At 46.2% G+C, this 12,942-nt stretch overlaps 1 protein-coding gene across 5 annotated transcripts in view; it reads right to left on the reverse strand.

Moving 5' to 3' along the window:
• LOC138748198 (protein starmaker-like) overlaps window positions 1–12,942 on the reverse strand; it is a 101,382-nt gene that overhangs the window by 48,362 nt on the left and 40,078 nt on the right. For all 5 annotated transcript variants that reach the window (XM_069907988.1, XM_069907987.1, XM_069907985.1 and 2 more), the window contains 11 exons: window positions 12,284–12,319; window positions 11,678–11,734; window positions 11,078–11,134; window positions 9,826–9,861; window positions 9,654–9,689; window positions 5,373–5,429; window positions 4,098–4,133; window positions 3,925–3,960; window positions 3,299–3,355; window positions 1,382–1,417; window positions 768–824 (listed from right to left, as the gene is read on the reverse strand). In XM_069907988.1, coding sequence (XP_069764089.1) covers window positions 768–824; window positions 1,382–1,417; window positions 3,299–3,355; window positions 3,925–3,960; window positions 4,098–4,133; window positions 5,373–5,429; window positions 9,654–9,689; window positions 9,826–9,861; window positions 11,078–11,134; window positions 11,678–11,734; window positions 12,284–12,319 — 501 coding nt within the window. The remainder of the gene's footprint in view (window positions 1–767; window positions 825–1,381; window positions 1,418–3,298; window positions 3,356–3,924; window positions 3,961–4,097; window positions 4,134–5,372; window positions 5,430–9,653; window positions 9,690–9,825; window positions 9,862–11,077; window positions 11,135–11,677; window positions 11,735–12,283; window positions 12,320–12,942) is intronic.

The following is a 12,942-nucleotide window of genomic DNA, read 5'->3' on the forward strand; positions in this document are numbered from 1 at the left end:
CACATTGAGGGGTGATAAGTCAGATAAGTTGATGGACGTCCTGCTTCGAGAGGTTACCCTGAGGGAGTTAATTGACATGGGCAGTTGGCTCAGGGCCTAGGGGTCACTGGGGGTGTGGGTAAAAGGTTCTGGGGACACAGAGGGTAAGTTTATTATTAACCATTTGTATCATCGAGAAAGAGAAGGGCACAAATGAGGGAATAGCATCTTAGCATCTCCTGGTCTGAGGAATAAGCAAGACATTGGACATAAGGGTGAGCATTGCCCTGGAGGATGAGTGGCCTTTTTGCCTATTCAGTGGTTCTATCCCTTCCTTATTTACATATTTCCACAGCTTCTCCTCCAACCCATCTCTGCCCCTTCCATTCATCACTCCTTCTGGGAATGAGGATCACATCCAATGTTCCTTCTAGTCGCCATTTACAATTTGTTGAAAGAGCCGTGAATCTCTGCTCCCACCCCTACATCTAGACCCATTTTCTAAGGATTCTGTGACCTCCGTCCTCTCTGCACCAGCTTTCATCTCCAGTATTCAGTTCATTTCTTCCTGTGATTGGTTTACAGTTTTCTGGTTTTTCCCTCTATTTTAAACCATCCCCAGGAAGATCTCTTCCACTTTTGTGTCCACAATTTTCCCCATTCTAATGCTGATCTCCTGACTCCCACGTGGATTTGATGTCCCATAACTAATAGGCCACTAATTCTCAGAGACCCAGCTCCCAGATGGTTGAGCAGACAGATGTCCCCACTCAGAAAGATTCACAAACCTTCATTTTCTCTGGATCCAAACACTTTGCTCTTCCTTTCGTCACTCTCTTTGGAATCTGAAATAAAATCCAGAATTGGATCACAAAATGCAGTGGGAGTGAGGAAGGCTGAAACTTTGAAACCATGTCCCTTTCACACACTGCTGTTTGATTACACCCATACATTACACCCTCGCTGATCTGGACACCTCCTCGTGAGCTGTTCCCCGTCAGCCCGAAAGCCGCTGTGATTGGGGTTAGAGTCCAGCCTATCATCGGACACTGAAGCTCCAACCAGGTGCCTTAGGGGTGAGGGCGGCACGTCTTTCTAGTATTGGAACAGTTCCTGGCTGTCGCCATCCCATACTCTGCCATTCGTAGCCTAGCTTATCACAGAACTGCTGTATCCCGAGGGATTGGGGTCGCAGGATGTGTTGTTCAATCTCCAACATTCTCTGCTCTCCTATCTCTACAGATACAGGGACAGGGATCCAGCCCTGAATCTGAGCTCCAAGATTATGAATCCTGCCAAGACCAGTAGATCCCAACAGATTTCCTATTCACTGTTACAATTGTTAGTGGATTATTCACAAAGGAATGTTACAAGGAGACAGTGAAATCATAAATATTAATACCTCGAGCTGCAGAGCGACTCTCCTTCTCTGCAGAATCTAGAAAAGGAAGAAATGAATTTCAGTTGACAATTCACATCTATTTCTCGGTACCCTCATATGGATATTTTAAATCTCCCCCTCCTGTCCCAATGACATTTCACTCCTCCCCAGTGAGTATTTGTTCACAGGTCAGGAGAACTACCTTTAGAGTCCGGCCCCTTCTCATTCTCAGAAGATTTTAATACACAAGGAGGAGAGTTTCAGTTTCCCGAAAACCCTCACGGTTCCCCGAAGAATCCCACTCCTCCTGGAACCTCTCTGCACTGACTGAGCAGGAGCCATCAGTAAAGAATTTGGCTTTAAACATCAGAACAGGGCCCAACTGGGATGTGCTGTTGGTTCAGAGACTCCTCCTCTCACCCACAGTCACCATAGGGGTCAGCATGAATGTGTCACTGGATCCCTGCTTTCATGAATGGAGCTTTAAAGTTGGAAATTTATGATGAAACTCTTTATTTTATTTTATTTTTTTAAATTTTTTATTGTTTACACAATAAACCATATTGACCAAAATACATACAGACATTTTTCTCTTGAATATATAGTGTCATTTTCTCCCCTTTTTCCCCCCTCCCTTCCCTCCCTCCCTCTCCCCCTTCCCATTTATTCAAAGTTCAATCTATAAGATACATTAAATCCGTTAAACAATGTTGTCACTTAATAAAATAAACAAGAAATTTTTATCTTTTACTTTTATATATTGAGGCAGTTCATTTTGTTGTCTTCTCCTTCTGTCATTTTAGGTGGTGGAGGTTCATGGCAGGATTTCTCTATTGTATTTCATGTATGGTTCCCATATTTGTTCAAATATTGTGATGTTATTTCTTAAATTATATATTATTTTTTCTAATGGAATACATTTACTTATTTCTATGTACCATTGTTGTATTGTCAAGTTGTCTTCTAATTTCCAGGTTGACATAATACATAATACATATACCATCTAGACCAGAATTGGCATACTGTGGCCAGAATAAGGGACTTCCCTTCAGCAGTAGATGAAGGGCCTGCAGATTTTGGGATTTGGGGATGAGGGCTCTTGGCTATAAATTTACAATCTCAAATTTGCAGTAGAACAGATTGAGGGGTGATATGTCCTGGTGTTGTCAGTCTTGACTGGGTTCGATAGATTACCCTGTGGGAGTTAATTCAAATGGCCAGTTGGTTATGTGTCCAGGGATGACTGGGGTAAAATTGTGGGTAAAAGGTTCTGTAGACACCAAGGGTAGGTTTATTATTAACCGTGTGTATCATCACAAACTGCAACTCACTGTCTGGAGGGTCAGTGGAAACAGAATCAATCAGAGCTTCAAAAATGAGAAGGGCTTGAGGTAGGGAATTTTGTGCCGTGCTCTGGGGAAATGAGAGAGACGTAGGACACAAGAGTGTGCATTGACCCAGTGGCCGAGTGGACATTTTGATCCATTCAGTGGTTCTGTCCCTTCCTTATTTACATGTTTCCCCTGCTTCTCCTCTAACACATCTCTGCCCCTTCCCTTCATCACTCTCTCTGGGAACGAGGTTCACATCTGATATTCAGCTAAAGAGCTGTGAATCTCGGCTCCCCATGCCACAACCTCTGGACCCATTTTCCCAGGACGCTGTGACCTCCTTCCACTCTGCACCAGCTTTTATCTCCACTAACCAGTGCATTTAATCCTATGATTGTTTACAGTTTTGTGGCATTTCCCTCTGTATCAAACCTTCCCCAGGAATAACTCTTCCACTTTTGTGTCCACAATGTTCCCAATTCTAATGCTGGTCTCCTTACACCTCGTGGATTTGATGTCCCATAACTAATGAGTCCACTAATCCTCAGAGACCCGGATCGCAGAAGGTTGAACAGACAGACATCCCCACTCAGAGAGATCCACAAACCTTCATCTTCTCTGGATCCAAACACTTTGATCTTCCTTTCATCACTCTCTTTGGAATCTAAAATAAAATCCAGAATTGGATTATGAAATGTAGAGGGAGTGAGGAAGGGTAACATTTTGAAACTGTGTAGCTTTCATGTACTGCAGTTTGATTACACTCACACATTTCACCCTCGTTATTCTGGACACCTCCCCGTGAGTTGTTCCCCTTCAGCCCTAGAGCCGCTGTTATTGGGATTAGTGTCCAGTCTATCATCAGACATCGTGGCTCAACCCCGATGCCTCAGGGGTGAGTGTGCCACGTCCTCCTCGTATTGAAACAGCTCCTGGCTGTCACCATCCCAAACTCTGCCTTTCCAAACCCAGCTGATCCCTGAGCTTCACAGAACTGCAGTATCCCGAGGGATTGGGGTCATAGGTTGAATTGGTCAATTTCTGACCCACTCTCCTCTCTTGTCTCTACACATACGGGGCCAAGGAACCCAGAACTGACTCCGATCTCCCAGATTTGGGTATCCATCAAGGCTAGTAGATCCCAAAGGATTCCCTGATTCACTGGTACAATCATCAGTGGATTATCCAGCAATGAACATTATAGGGAGATAGTAAAATCAATAATATCAATACCTCGAGCTGCAGAGTGACTCTCTTTTTCTACAGAATCTGGAAAAGGAAATAGTTTTAGTTCAATCAACAGGACATTCCTCTGGTTATCACAATCACTTCAAATCTCCCCGTCTCATTTTAATGGGTTTTCACTCTTTCCTGGAGATGTGTTTCAGCAAGATCATGATAAGTACCTGTAGTGTCTGGCCCACTCTCATTCTCGGCAGAATCTGAAACACAAGGAGGAGAGTTTCAGTTTTCCAAACACAAGGATAGTTCCCCAAAGAGTCCCACCCCTCCTGGAATCTCACTGAACTGTCTGAGGAGGAGCTATCAACAGAAAGAATTCAGCTTTCAACATCAGCCCAGGAACCAACTGGGATGTGCTGTTGGTTTAGAGACACCTCCTCACACCCACAGACACCATAGGGGTCAGCACGAATGTGTGACTAGACCCCTGTTTTCATGAATGGAGCTTTAAATTTTGAAATTTATGATGCATCTCTTTCAACACCATCTAGGCCGGAATTTGCATTCTGTGCCACTATCAGGGACTTCCCTCAGGGGGAAGATGAAGGGTCTGCAATTTTGGTTTTGGGGACGAGGGCTCTTGGCTCTAAAGTTAAAATTTTGAATCTGCAGCAGAGAACATTGAGGGATGATATGTCATTGGTGTTGACGATCTTGTCTGGGTTCAATAAGGTTATCCTTAGGGAGTTCATTCCCATGAGCAGTTGGTTCAGGTTCCAGGCATCTCTGTGGGAAAATTGTGGGTAAAAAGTTCTGGGGACACACAGGGTAGGTTTATTATTAACCTTGTGTATCATCGTGAACTGCAACTGACCGTCTGGTGGGTCGGTGGAAACACAATCAATGAGAGCATTGAAAATGAGAAGGGCATGAGGTAGAGAATATCATACCATGCTCTGTGGAATGAGCAAGAAGTGGGACATGAGGGTGAGCATTGATCCTATGGCCGAGTGGACATTTTGTCCTGTCCAGTGCTTCAGTCCATTCCTTATCTGCAAGTTTTCCCAGCTTATCCCTCAATCAATCTCTGCCCCTACCCTCATCACTCCTTTTGGGAATGATGTTCACATCTGATATTCCTTCCAGTCACCCTGTACAAGTTATTGAAAGAGCTGTGATTCTTTTCTCCCCCCACCCCCCTGTCCCGACATCTTGACCCATTTTCCCAGGACTCTGTGACCTCCTTCTTCTCTGCACCACATTTCATCTCCAGTATCCAGTTGATTTACTCCCGTGATTGGTTTACAGTTTTGTGGTTTTTCTCTCTGCATCAAACCTTCCCCAGGAATAACTCCTTTTCTTTTGTCCCCAAACTGTTCCCCATTTTAATGCTGGTCTCCTGACTCCACATGGATTTGATGTCTCATAACTAATCCTCAGAGACCTGATACCTAGATGTTTGAGCAGACAGATGTCCCCACTTAGAGAGATCCACAAACCTTCATCTTCTCTGGTTCCAAACATTTTGAACTTCCTTTCATCACTCTCCTTGGAATCTGAAATAAAATCCAGAACTGGATTATAAAATGGAGAGGAAGTGAGGAAGGCTGACACTTTGAAACCATGTCCCTTTCACACACTGCAGTTTGATTATACTCACTCATTATGCCCTAACTGATATGGACACCTCCCCGTGAACTGTTCCCCATCAGCCCGAGAGCTGCTGTGATTTGGGTTAGAGTCCAGCCTATTATCAGACACTGTGGCTCCAACCAGGCCCCTCAGGGGTGAGTGTGGCTCATCCTCCTGGTATTGGAACAGTTCCTGGCTGATGCCATCCCAAACTCTGCCTTTCCCAACCCAGCTGATCCTTGCGTCTCATAGAACTCCAGTATCACGAGGTATTGGTGTCCCAGGGATGAGTTGGTCATACTGCGACACTCTCTGCTCTCCCGTCTCTACACATGCATGGACAGGGAGCCCAGCACTGACTCCAATCACTCAGATTTGTGTTTCCAGCCAAGGCCAGTGTATCCCAACAGTTTCCAAGAGTCACTGGTAGTGACTATTGTATATATTCACTATATGTAAATATCATGTTCTTTCCTGTTTGACCCTGCTCTCACTGGCCAGGTCATGACTCCTCTCCTTTCTCCCCCATAAAAGATGTCGTACTATAAACCTGCTCCCAGTTCGAGACCGAGGCAGTGTCCATCTCTTGTAAGTAAAAGCCTTGGAATAGTTCAGTCTTTGTGTAATTGATTGTGCATCAATTTTATTTGCACGATTTTGTTTTTCCCAGAACATAGAGAAATATTGACGTTGGATCAGTCCTAGAGAACCAAAAGCAGCCATCAAATTTGCGCTCTGGTGCCGCTGCTTCAAAAAATTCCTCACAGCTGTGATCCATGGTGACTAGGACGAGCTTCACTTGCTGTATTCATACTCCAGTCACCAGGTCTACCAGATGATCTGGGACTGCTAGACCTACGGAGCCACAATGGACATCCTGAAGGATCAGTACAAAGTCCATGTTAACAAGGTCTATGCGTGGCACGCCCTCCACTCATGCAGGCAGTGACCCGGGAAAACCTTCAACGACTCTGTCAGGGCCCTGCAGGAGCTTACAAGGGACTGTAACTGCCAGGCTGTGCGTGCAGAACAGCACACACAGCTGTTGATCAGAGATGCCTGCGTAACTGGCGTCCACTCCGACTACAAGGCAGAGACTACTCACATCAGTAAAGAGCAGTTTTTAAACCACATGCAACCCCCTCACCATGTAGCCGACGAGCAGTCCTAAACCCAGTTACCACATCTGACATGCAGCCTCTCCACGCTCCGGATCTCCCTCTCACTCCTGTTCACCAATCTCACCCTGACTGTAAGCCCGTCACCACTAAAAGTCGGCAAAATAGCACCGGGGACAGGGCATTTATTAAGTCAGAGATGAGATGCATCCTTGCTGAGGGAAGTGATAGAATAGAGTATTGTGGTGAATCTGTGTTGTGCTGTCAGACTCTCGCTGTGCTTAGTCTTCTTTAGTGACATTAGACGTGTATGTTATCTCTACCACGAAAGACACTCTCTTTGGGTATAACCGTGTATGCACAGTTCTTTATTGTACCATTAGTTATTGTACCACTAGTTTCTGCTTATAAAAGCCATGATTCCTGTTTAACTACACAGCCTTTGACTTCTTCATTAACTAGCACTTCAAGTATGAGCCCCTGGAGAGCCCAGATAATGGTGGTGAAGAGTGGGGAGAAACACTGGATGGTCATAGATTACTCCCAGACCATCAAGGGTTCACCCGACTGGATGCATACCCCCTGCCCCACATATCTGACATGGTGAACCAGATCACTAGGGTGCTCTCCACCATAGACCTTGTCCGCCTACCACCAGCTCCCCATTCACCCAGAAGATCACTAATGTACCACCTTCGAGGTGGATGATTGCCTTTACTGTTTCCTGAGGGACCACTTTGGAGTCATGAATGACTTTCTTTCGGAGGGAAATGGATCAGTTGGTAAACAAACATGCACTGTGGGCCACTTTCTCATACCTCAACGTTGTCACCATCTGCAGTCACCATCAGCAGGACCATGATAGGAACCTCCAGAAGTTCCTCCATACCGCAAAACAGCTAAATATGACGTATAACACAGGGAAATGTGTCTTTAGCACACATCGCCTGGCTGTACTAGGCTGTGTCATCAGCCTCGACCCTGACCGCATACACCCCCTGTTAGAACCTCCACGCCACTAGTGCCTCAAGATCTTGAAAAGGTCCCTGGGGTTTTTCTCTTATTATGTTCAGTGGGTCCCCAGCTATGTGGAAAAGGCCCACCATTTTCCCCGTTGGCAGAAGCCCGCAAGGTATTCGACTGTATCAATGCTGACATTGCAAAGGCCACAATGCACGCAGTGGATGAATCCACCCCGTTCCAGGTGGAGAGTGATCCATTGGACTTTGCCCTGGCTGCCACACTTAACCAGGTGGGGAGGCCTGTGGTGTTTTCTCTCACACCCTCCAGGGCCTCAAGAACCGGCACACCTGCATCGAGAAAAAGCCCCAGGCGTTGAAGTGGTACTGCACTGGAGACATTACCTCACCAGGAAACATTTTACCCTTCTGACTGACCAACGGGCAGTCACCTTCATATTTAACAATCATCAGTGGGGTAAAATCAAAAACAATAAAATCATGAGGTAGAGAATCGGGCTCTGCACCTACTGTACATACTGACATACTGTACTGACCCGGAAAGCTCAATGAGACACCTGACGCCCTGTCTCGGGGCACTTGTGCCAGTGCGCAGATGAATCACCTCCAGGCACTGCACGATGGCCTCTGCCACCTCGGGATCACCCTTTTTTTTCACTTCATCAAGGCCCATAATTTCCTCTACTCCATCAAGGACATCAGGACAATGACCAGAAATTTCCAGGTCTGTGCGGAGTGCAAACTGCACTTCTACCAGCCCAACTGATCAAGGTCACTCATCCCTTTGAACATCTAAGCATAGACTTCAAAGGACTCCTACCCTAAACGAACCTCATCAATGTCATTGAAGAGTACTGCAGTTCCATTTTGCCATCCCCTGCCTGGGCATGACTGCAGCTACAGACATAAAGGCTCTGAACAATCTGTTCACTATTTTCGGATACACCTGCTACGTCCACAGCAACAGGGGTTTGTCCTTCATGAACAATGAGCTGTGTCAATATTTGCTGTCCAATGGCATCACCTCTAGCTAGACCACCAGTTATAACCCCAAAGGGAATGGCCAGGTGGAGTGGGAAAATAGCATGGTCTTAAAGTCCAAGGGCCTCCCCATTCCCCACTAGCAAGAGGTTCTCCCAGAGGCCCTCCACGTTATCCTCTGTTCGGCCACCAATGAGACACCTCATGATGAACTCTTTACATTCCCCAGGAGATTGGCGTCAGGAATGACTCCTGGGCCCATCCTACTCCGCAGGCACGTGAGGATCCATCTCGTCAAGAGGGTCCAGCTGCTCCACGTAAACCCACAGTACACCTACGTGGCATTTCCAAATAGGTGCTAGGACATGGTATCTATCCAGGACCTGACACACACGGGAGCATCTGGAACCCCCCCCACCAACCCCAAGCTGTCCAGGGCCTCACTTCCCAACCCCCACCATCCCTGCCAACCTGACAGCTCACACACACACACACACACACACACACACACACACACACACACACACACACACACACACACACACACACACACACACACACACACACACACACACACACACACACACACACACACACCTGGCTCAGTCCCTCGCTGGGCCGAACAGGATGGACAGAAACCACAGACAAGCCAGTTGCAATGCCAAAGGAGACCGCCAGACAGACTGAACTTGTGAGGACGGCTGACCACACCACACATCCACCTGCCCTCAGGACTTTTAAAAGCAATTGGTGTATGTGGTGAACCCACCATTGTACATACTCATCATATGCAAATTAAATGAACTTTCCTCGTTGACCCTGCTCTCAATGGCCGGCTCATGACTCCTCTCCTTTCTCCCCTATAAAGGCTGTCATGTCACAAGCCTGCCCCCAGTTCGAGTCTGGGTCAGTGTGAATGAACACTGCTGGGATGCTGTGCACCTCTTGTAAATAAAAGCCTTCAGTTTCAAATACTTCAACCTTTGTGTAATTGATCACTGGTACAATCATCAGTGGATGATTCACAACAAATGTTATGGGGACACAGTAAAATCAATAATATCAATACCTCGAGCTGCAGAGTGACTCTCTTTTTCTACAGAATCTGGAAAAGGAAATAGTTTTAGTTCAATCACAGGACATTCCTCTGGTTATCACAATCACTTCAAATCTCCCCGCCCCATTTTAATGAGCTTTCACTCTTCCCCGGAGACGTGTTTCTTCAATATCATGAAAAGTACCTGTAGAGTCCGGCCTACTCTCATTTTCGGCAGAATCTGAAACACAAGGAGGAGAGTTTCAGTTTTCCAAACACAGGGATAGTTCCCCAAAGAGTCCCACCCCTCCTGGAATCTCTCTGCGCTGACTGAGCAGGAGCCATCAGCAGAAAGAATTCGGCTTTAAACATCAGCACAGGAACCAACTGCGACGTGCTGTTGGATCAGAGACACCTCCTCACACCCACAGTCACCATAGGGGTCAGCACGAACGTGTAATTGGATCCTTGCTTTCATGAATGGAGCTTTAAATTTGGAAATTTATGATGAATCTCTTTCAACACCATTTAGGCCAGAACTGGCATTCTGTGGGCAGTATCTGGATGGTCACCTCAGGAAGATGATGAAAGGCCTGCAGATTTTGGGAATGAGGGCCATCAGCAATAAAGCTAGAATCTCGAATCTGCAGCAGAGCACATGATATGTGATATGTCAGTGGTGTTGACGGTCTTATCTGCTTTCGAGAGATTACCCCAAGGAGGTTTGTACCCATGGGCAGTTGGTTCAGGGTTCAGGGCCCACTGGGGAAAAAAGTGTGGGTAAAAGGTTCATTGATGCACAGGGTAGGTTTATTATTAACTGTGTGTATTGCCATGATCTGGAACTAACTGTCTGGAGATCAAGTGGAAACACAATCAATCAGGGTATCTGGAATGAGAAGGACAAGATATACTGAATTTAATGCCAAGCTCTGGGTAATGAGTGAACTGTGGGACACAAGGGTGAGCATTGACTCTGTCCTGTCCAGTGGTTCTGTCCCTTCCTTATCTGCATGTTACCCCAGCTTCTCCTCCAACCTATCATCACTCCCTTCATCACTCACTCTGGGAACGACTTTCACATCTGATATTCCTTCCAGTCACCCTGTACAAGTTATTGAAAGAGCTGTGAATCTCTGCTCCCCCCTTCCCGGCCTCTGGACCCATTTTCCCAGGATTCTGCAATCTCCTTCCTCTCTGCACCAGCTTTCATCTCCAGTATACAGTTCATTTACTCCCGTTATTGGTTTACAGTTTTGTGGCTTTTCCCTCTGTATCAAACCTTCCCCATGAATAACTCTTCCACTTTTGTGTCCACAATGTTCCCAATTGTAATGCTGGTCTCCTGACTCCACGTAGATTTGATGTCCCATAAGTAATGAGTCCACTAATCCTCAGAGACCCAGTTCCCAGATGGTTGAGCAGACAAATGTCCCCACTCAGAGAGATCCACAAACCTTCATCTTCTCTGGATCCAAACACTTTGATCTTCCTTTCGTCACTCTCTTTGGAATCTGAAATAAAATCCAAAATTGGATTATAAAATGGAGAGGGAGAGGGTGCGGAGGAGATTTATCATAATGTTGCCTGGATTGGAGAACATCTCATACTCTGGAGTGATGAATGATAAGAGGCGATGTGATAGAGTTATAGAAGATTATGTGGAGTTTATGTAGGGTGGACAGCCAGCACCTTTAACTGGGCTGACAATGTCAAATACTAGAGGGCATCGGTTTAAGGTGGGGAGAAGAATAAATGAAATTTAAATTCAATTCAGGCAGACAATTTCACATTAGCACGATAACAGGTCCTTCTGGCCCATGATCCCGTGCCACATAAATATCCCAATTAATGTAAATCCTCATGCATTTTGAAGGGTGTGAGGAAAGAGGAGTGGCTGGAAGACAACGGGAAATCATTCAAGTTCCTTACAGATGTAGATCAAGTCGGCACAACATGGTGGGCTAAATAGCCTGTAATTTTTCTCTGTTCTACCTTCATCCTCACAGTCCCATATCTACACTGTCAGTAATCTCCACACCGAGCGATCCACAAACCTTCATGTTCATGGGATCCAAAAACTTTGATTTTCCGTTCCCCACTCTCTTTAGAATCTGGAAGGAAAGCCAGGAGCAGTAAAATCTCAGTTATCCAGAATTCAAGCAACTGGAAAATTCACTATCCAGCATTTACCATTCCCCATAGATGCCAGATACCAAGGGTTTTACTGCACTAATTACAAACTGGAAGGCTCACAGTTTCAAGGTGTGTCACTAGTGTTACACCCCCCATTGATCTGAGTATGAACAACTCTCCCATCACCCATTGTTCAAGCTGAAATTGGGTTAAGAACCCAGGACACAGAAGCTTCAACTGACTGTCTCCGTCTTTTAATGGACAGGCACCACTGAGATCAGGTTTGTATCCAGAGTTGCCCGGCTCAAACCCGTTCAGTTCAGTATTCTGAAGGATTGGGATGAGGTTGACCCTCTCTCACACTCTCTGACCTCCTGTCTCCATAGGCACAGGGTCAGTGAGCCCAGCAATGACTTGAGCCAAGACCGGTGGATCCCAACAGGTCCCCAGAGTCAATGGTACGACCCTCAGTGGATGATTGACCAGCGAACGTTATAGGGTGGCAGTAAAGTAATAAATATAAGTACCTCGAGCTTCAGAATTACTCTCCTTTTCTGCAGATTCTGGGAAAGAAAATCATTTTAGTAAATCAATCGCAGGACGCTATTCTGGTCATCAAAACAACTTTAAATCTCCCTCTCCCTCTTTAATGACATTTCCCTCTACCCCGATGAGGCGTAGTACATAGATTAGGAGAACTACTCTAATTCTCGGCAGAGTCTGAAACACAGAGGGAGAGAGTTTCAGTTTCCTGACCCCACGCTCAGTTCCCCGAACGGTTTTATAGCCCCTTCAAACTCCCACAGACCCTGCACCTGGACTGGAGATGGATCATTTATATGCAAATGCACTGACCGTTGAGCAGATTCAATCCATTCAACCCAATGTTTCCCCTCCTCTTAACCTTCCCCACACATTTCCACATTCAGCTCCAGGGACCTGGCTTCCATCCTGATCTACGGTGCGGTGTGTGGAGTTTTCCCACACTGCGTTTCCCCCAGATGCTCCAGTTTCCATCCACACACAAATGAGCTGGGCACTGGGAGGTTAAACGTCCTGTTGTAACCTGCACCTCGTGGGTGAGTGAGTGGACAGAGGTGTTTACATGGCAATGCACTGAACCCATCCCGCTCTCCATTCCTGGAGAATGGACTGCATGGCCAGCTGATCAATCTTCATTGAGGCA

The sequence above is a fragment of the Narcine bancroftii genome, chromosome 13, assembly GCF_036971445.1.
Source record: "Narcine bancroftii isolate sNarBan1 chromosome 13, sNarBan1.hap1, whole genome shotgun sequence".
In the NCBI taxonomy this organism is placed as follows: domain Eukaryota; kingdom Metazoa; phylum Chordata; class Chondrichthyes; order Torpediniformes; family Narcinidae; genus Narcine; species Narcine bancroftii.